This window comes from Tenrec ecaudatus, chromosome 14 (genome assembly GCF_050624435.1).
Source record: "Tenrec ecaudatus isolate mTenEca1 chromosome 14, mTenEca1.hap1, whole genome shotgun sequence".
In the NCBI taxonomy this organism is placed as follows: Eukaryota; Metazoa; Chordata; class Mammalia; order Afrosoricida; family Tenrecidae; genus Tenrec; species Tenrec ecaudatus.
This window is the reverse complement of record NC_134543.1, coordinates 35,627,710-35,634,558: the sequence shown is the minus strand read 5'-3', so window position 1 is coordinate 35,634,558 and position 6,849 is coordinate 35,627,710. Positions and strand designations below refer to the sequence as shown.

The 6,849-nt window shown below is 54.4% G+C and overlaps 1 protein-coding gene across 1 annotated transcript; it reads right to left on the bottom strand.

The window, feature by feature from the left end:
* Positions 1 to 1,084: 1,084 nt before the first annotated feature.
* On the bottom strand, positions 1,085 to 6,432 carry ZFP36L1 (ZFP36 ring finger protein like 1). Its single transcript, XM_075530588.1, has 2 exons — positions 6,212 to 6,432; positions 1,085 to 3,956 (listed from the first exon to the last, which is right to left on the bottom strand). The coding sequence occupies exons 1-2, from the start codon at positions 6,266 to 6,268 to the stop codon at positions 2,994 to 2,996; spliced, it is 1,020 nt and encodes a 339-aa protein (XP_075386703.1). The 5' UTR covers positions 6,269 to 6,432; the 3' UTR covers positions 1,085 to 2,993.
* Between the last annotated feature and the right edge of the window lie 417 nt (positions 6,433 to 6,849).

Genomic DNA, 6,849 nt, shown 5'->3' with positions numbered 1-6,849 from the left:
AGTTGCTGCCCTGCAACGGGCGAGTGACTACTTTCCCACTCATACCTCTGCACCCCAGCAGGTTAGCCAGGGAAACGTGAGTCCTCAGGGTCGAGCCCAGCCTCGAGAACAGCCCTGGCCTGACAGCTGCCCCACTCCCGGCACAGCACAGCCCCCAAGTAACATCCTTGCCTCCCCCAATCAAGAAAGCCAGGAGAAGTTCGATTCACCGCCACACAGAAAGATCCAACCCTTGTGGCAGGTGACACATCGCTGCTTCTACTTGTTCTGCAGTGTCAAGGACACAGCTAGCAGTAATATGGGGGGGACTACTAGCCTGTATTACTGCCCACTTCCTCTAACAGCCTTCTAGAGACACCAGCACATCCCGAGCTCCTCTGAAACCACCCCAGTCTTGTGAGTGAGCCCCTCACATTGGATACTCCCCAAGAATACAATGCTGCACCCACCCCACCCTCAGTACGTGTGAGATGGAGCTTCAGGTCCATTTCCTGGGTGGAAAACACTTGCCTGGAAACTGCTTGCTGGTGTGCGTGTGGTCCCTACCCCCATCCCTCACCTGTTTGGTCAACTTGACTCACTGCCGTGGAATTGGTGCTGATGCAGAGCGACCCTATAGGACAGGGTAGAACTGTCCCTAACTTGTAACAGGAGTAGAAAGCCCTGCTTTTCTCCAGTGGAGCAACTGGTGATTTTCAACTGCTGACCTCGCAGATCCCAGCCCAAGATGTAATCAGCCCAAATATCACCCCAAGGAATTGAGCACAGGCGGACCCGGGAAGTCCAGCAATCCCATGAGCTGGGCTCCCCTGGAAAAACCACCTTCAAGATAGCATGATGGACAGGGCTGGCCCTTGGCCACTCACTAGCAAACCACTGACACACTGGGCCAACTTCTGAAGTCATCCCCAGGGAACAAAGGCCCCTTTATTAAAAAAAAAACCAAAAACACCACAATGCAACACCTCCAGGATCTCCCTGCCAAACTTCTCTTCCGGCTAAGTCCCACCTCCCCAATACCTCACAAGGAATCCGGCCCACCACCTCCTATGGACCAAATAATAAAACCAGCTTCACCATCTGATTCTTGAAAAAAACTTGGGGTTTATTGATTTTTAAACTGCAAATAGTCGTTACAAAAAGGTTTTTTTTCTTTTAAATAAATTCACACAAAGAAGAAGAAACAAGAAAGCAACGGTAGTGAACAGCAAGAGGAATAATAATTACATTCATCTTAAATGTGTCTGTGTCAGTCCTGTTTCCATTCATCTTGGAAAACTCCACACCTGGAATCCAGAGCCTCAAATCTGTGATCGGAATGTCTTTTTGTTTTCAGACGGGCACGTGGAAGTCAAAGGGTTTCTCTCTCTTTTTTCCCCCTTTTTAGAAGCTATACATAAAAAGACACGGCTTTCCTTCTGTACTGTCACAGAACGCTTACATACATTCTCAGTCCTACTTGTGAAAAGGCCTAAGGAGAAAGAAACTCAATTTGCAGTCCAACACAAAAAGGCGGGAATTTCTAAAATAAATAATCCAACAGTTTTTTGCATTTTTTTAAATTAATTTTTCATTTTTTTAAAATAAAATAACCAAAAAAAGTGTAAAGTTACAAAAAATGTCGTTGAGGAATAATATATTAAAACTGTGGGGGAAAAAAAGAAAAAAAAAGACACGTCACAAAATTTTAAGATTAATATGAAGATCATAATTTAACATAAAAGAATATATTCTATGGATTTGTCATCCCGATAAATATGAACAAAATTAACAAAAAAAGCATAGTTTGGCAATAAATACGTTTTGATAAGTTAAATAAGCTTTTTTTTATATTGATGTGCAGTGACAAGCAAAATTTTTGCTCTCCAATTTCTGAAAAGTTAGATGAAGTTTAAAACCCGGGGAAAAAGCCTGGCGTGTGTGCTCAAGGGCAGACCTACGGTATTCTAGAGCAAAACCAAGAACGCTACCTCTACGGGGAATCGTTTTACACAGAGATCGACGTGGAATGAATACCATCAACTGCTCACCCTTCACTTGTTCAGCTTTTCTCTCGTTTGTCCTGTTGTTGCGTCGTTTACGATGTCACATATAAACTGGGGAACTTTAGCACCAAAATCAAGTCTCTCATAGTCCATCTAACTTCCCCTTCCTCCCCACTTAAAAAAGAAACCAAAATTCGAAAATAAATCACAAAGTCCCACTTAGCTCACTATCTTCGGCTGCTTTTTGTTTTGTTTTTTTCCAGCCTGCCTTCCTTCCTACAGGTCTACACAAAACCAGGCAAGATTTGTCAGCAAGGGGGTTCAGGTCGGGAAGGAAAAGGTGTTTTGCATGTCAAGACAGGTTCCCCCACCGGCAAACCCAAGTCTGGCAACAACTCTCCCAAGAGGGTGGGGAGAAGGTGGGGGTGGGGAGCAGGCACTGGGATGCGAGGTGGGGCCAGGAAGAAGTGCGGTGGTGGCGGTGGCGGGAGACTGAGTTGAGGGCAGGTGCAGTCGAGTCGCCAGCGGAGGGAGCTGCTGGTTCTGGGTCTCCTCCCCTCGCCAGGGCAGAGGCGCCGGGAGGCCCACGGGTGCCCTCTGGCGCTGAAGAGGTAATGTAGTCACAGTGACAAAGTTAGATGACAAGGCACTAAGTTGCTTCTGTAAACTGTTACTGCTTTTTCTTTTGTGATTTGGCACTTAAGGCTTAAGCCAGAAAAAGGCATCTACTGACAAATATGGGACTGGTCTGTTAGGCATAAGTGGGCTATAAAATCGAGGGGAAGAGTTTCAAGCCAGAGGAAACTGACAAATTGACTTGTCCTCCTGTTAGGTGGGGGTCACAAGGGGTGGGGGGTAGGGGAGATGGGGGAGGGAAGAAGGGGGCATTCCAAGGCTCAAGGGAGAGGGGGTTGAGCTTAATCTTGTTATATAGGAGTCCTCAGGAACTGATTGGGGCTGGGGGTGTGGGGGGGGATAGCATAGGCAGGGTGACCCTCCCTACTCTGTTTAGTCATCTGAGATGGACAGTCTGCTGAAAATGGGCAGGCGTCTGGAGGTGTCCAAGGTGGGGGAGTCGGCGCCGCTGTGGCTGCTGCTGGAGCTGCTCAGGTAGCCCTCCTGGTCCGACAGGGAATCCTGAGGGCTGGGGGGGGAGTCAAACATGTGAGGGGACTCGGACATGGGTCGGAAGAGGAAAGTGGTCGGGGAGCCACCCCCGGGCAACCCCATGCTAGGGGCAAAGAGGCTCGCCAGCTCCTGGCTGGAGAAGGCGAACGGGTTACTGGTACCATCGGGCAGGGTGGGTGAGCCCAGGAGGTCATCGGCGCTCAGGATAGGGGGTGGGGTGATGGATGTGGGGCTGTCCAGCAGCCCCGTGGCAGCGGCGGTGGCAGCGGCACTGGGGAAGCCAGCAAAGCTGAAGCTGTGCTGGAGGCGGGGCCGGTCGGCGGCGGAGAGGTCCCGGGCCCCGGCCAGGGCGCGGCGCTCCTCGGCGTTGTGGATGAAGTGGCAGCGGGGCCCGTAGGGGCAAAAGCCGATGGTGTGGAAGGTGCGGCACAGCTCCGTCTTGTACTTGGGGTGGCGGGTCAGGCTGCGGAGCTCGTGGATGCCGTGCGCGAACTGGCATTTGTCCCCGTACTTACAGGCGCCGTTCTCCTCAAAGGGGCGGCACAGCTCTGTCTTGTAGCGGCTCGAGTTGACCTGGCCGCTGCCCGGCTGCTTCTGGGTGGGCAGCAGCCGCTCGCCCCCCTCCGAGAAGGAGCGGTCGCGGAAGCGGCTGTCCCGCGAGCTCAGGGAGGGGGCCGGCTCCCCCTTGAGGCTGCTGAGGAGCTGGTTCTGGTGGAACTTGGAGCTGGGCAGGGTGACGGAGTGCCTCCGAGGGAAGCCCCCGCCAGCAGGGGTGCCCACCGCCTTCCTGTCCAGCAGGCAGCCCCCGGCACTGGGAGGACTATAGTTGAGCATCTTGTTACCCTGGAGGGAAGAAAGGGCAGGAAGGGTGGTTAGCAGTGAGGCTCTCGCCACTGGGCGTTAAAGGGTTACCCCCTGAAGGCAGCCCCCTCCTCCACCATGGGAAATATACCCCAGCTTTGAGTGTCTGGGGTCAAAGGAAGCACCCCACTTCTGATCGCGGCAAGCCCTTTCCCTGTCCCTTTCTCCAGGTACAAATACACCTCGCAAAAGAAACAAAACCCTGACTAGTTAAGATAAATCATGCACACGCCGCACCCTATTCACAGGGGACCCCTGAAATGCACCCTATATCCCACCTCCAAAGCCTCCACTCTTAGTCATGGTAACCAGCTCCCCCCCCCCAACTCTTACACCCTACCTCTATCAATGTCTATCCCCAACGGAAAACAGGCAAACCGCAACGGTATATTAGCCAAGCCCCCTTTTAATTACTGACTTGTCGGCGCCCCCCTGCCCCCGCCCCATCCTCCAGGGCTTGGCCTCAAACTCTGAACCTCCTCTTTCACAAATGCTCCCTTTCTTGGGCAACAGTTTTCCAGACAGCTTAGTTTAGGGGTGGGATTGGGGGGTAGTGGGGCCCTCTTTGGGGGTTGGGGGGGAAAAGGATGATTTCTTAAAATAAAGCTGGCTGCCCATACTCCGGGAAAGGGGTGCCTACTACAAGGATCTCCTCCACCATTCCCCGCCCCCTCTGCTGGGAAGATTCCTTTACAATGAGTCTTCTGGCTGCGAGAGGAGAGCGCCAGTGTTTAATCTGTAACGCAAAGCTGCAGACGCCAAAGGAAAGCACTAAATCTCACCCCCACCCCCATCCCAGTCAATAATGGAATGGGGGCGGGGGAGGCGGGCGGTAGAGCCACCAGATTTCTGTTCCAATGGGACCTAGGTCACCTGCTCAAACTGAACCGAAGGTTTGGAGAGGGTGCGTCCTGAGGACCCAGGAGCTGGCTCCCAGCCCCTGTGGGTGTCATTGTGCAAATTCTAAAGTTGGTCCCTTAGGATCTGCAACGCGGGATCAAGAATCAGCTAGCACAACCACCCACAGGAACCGAATCCAGGGCCCGGTTCCCAACAATGAGGTTCATTTAAAACGTCCTGCTGGGGGGGGGGCAACAGAAAGAAACAGATCAAAGAAGGGAGAGACGTGCTGGGGGGGGCGCCTCGAGCTCGGGCGGCTGGCTGCGCTGGCAACTTGTAGAGTGGGGAAAGTGCAGTTAGAGGGGGGGGGGGAGCTGAAAATTCCAACTTTTGTTGTTGCTCTTCAGCTCTTCGGCGTCCCTGCACCCCAACCCTGCAGCCCTGGGGCCCTGGCAGCTGCGCCGACAGGAGCGACAAGCTGGGAAAAGAAAGCAACAAGAGCCGACGTGTTTAAAAGAAGGCAAAGCACTTTTAGCAATTAAAAGCAGCCTAACTCAAACACCCTTCCAATTTTGAAAGGGGGGTGGGGTGCGCATTCGCAGGCTCTTCCCAAGTACACTTTCACTACCCGCCTGAGCATTTCAGGTTTGAAGGCTTGCGTACCAACCCCGGCCAGCAAGCGACTAATGCAGAAGCAGGGCCCCAATCCGTACTTCCCGCGGTGCGGCCGGCACTCCCACTCCTCCACTGAGAACTCCGCCAAGATAATCAACCCGAGTTCTACTTTCAACCCCCTAAAGTTGGGGGGCCCCCGATCAGTCAGGACCGGAGGAAGCCGGGCTGGGCTCTCGCGAACACACGCAAACTCGTTTTGCAACCTCCCTCTGAATCACAACTTTGGGGCTTTTCCTCTCTTCCAGACCTCTAGCCCCTCCAAAGAATTGGGAGGCAATCTCCCAGTAACACAGCGCCCCGAGACACTCCTCCGAGGGATCCCCTACCTCCCACGGCGCAAAGTGGGAAAACGAACTAACCAGGGTAACAGCACGTTTTGTCCGGAAGAGCAGCACAAAACTTCGCCCCGAGTCCCCGCGTCCCCGAGCAGCCTTGCCACGCAAACTTCGCCCCCAACCCCCTCCCGAACAGCGGTCTTCCAAGATTCACATCGATCCCCGCCAGGAACGGCTCAAACCCCAAGGGCGGAGAAGAGTGGGCCGAATTCCTTCAAACTGGGAGCGGAGGCAGAGCGGGAAGGCGTAGTCATGATCTCGCTTCGCTCCGGCTTTCCCAGATCACAAACGGAGGGGGCTCGGAACCGACTCGGTGACAGTGGGGGGTTCCAGGGCCAGCGAAAGCCATCGGGGGGAGGGGGGAGCAAGCGCTCTGCCCCGCGGTACCTTGCATAAAACTTCGCTCAAGTCGAAAATGGCGGCGGATACGAGGGTAGTGGTCATCTTGGGAGCTCAGGCCGGCCGGGCAGGGCGAGGAGCTGGTGTGTCGCGAAGGTCCCGTGCGGGGAAGGCGCAGCCTCCGGCTCTCCGCTCTGGAGTCCCACTCGCCTGCTCCGGCGCCCCTCGCCTTCTCCGACTCTCCCGGGCTGCGCCGCGCAAAGCCCAATTTATAAAGTTTCAGGTTTGCTGGGCCGGGAGGAGGAGCCTAAAACTTATTTAAATGAGGGCGGGGGGGGCGGAAAGTTGATTGACACTGAGGTTGAATCAGCCATGCGGTCAAACTCGGGCGGGGTGGGGGTGGGGGGAGTAACTTTCAAAAGGAAGAAGGGGGAGGGAGGAAAGAAGGCGAAGGGGGCGGGGGGGCCTAAAAAAGCCACTCCGAGCGGCGCACAACTTTTTTTTTTTTTCCCCTTAAAGAAAAAGTTTCGAGGCCACTCGCTTCACTACCCAGGCGATCGGAGCCGCCCCTTCTGGTCGGCCGAGCGCGGTGCTCGGGGAGGGGGAGGGGCGCCCCCCTTTGTCAGCCACCAAGCGCGGCTCTGTGACATCACTCCTTCCACCACCCCCCTCGGGGCTCTTAGCCT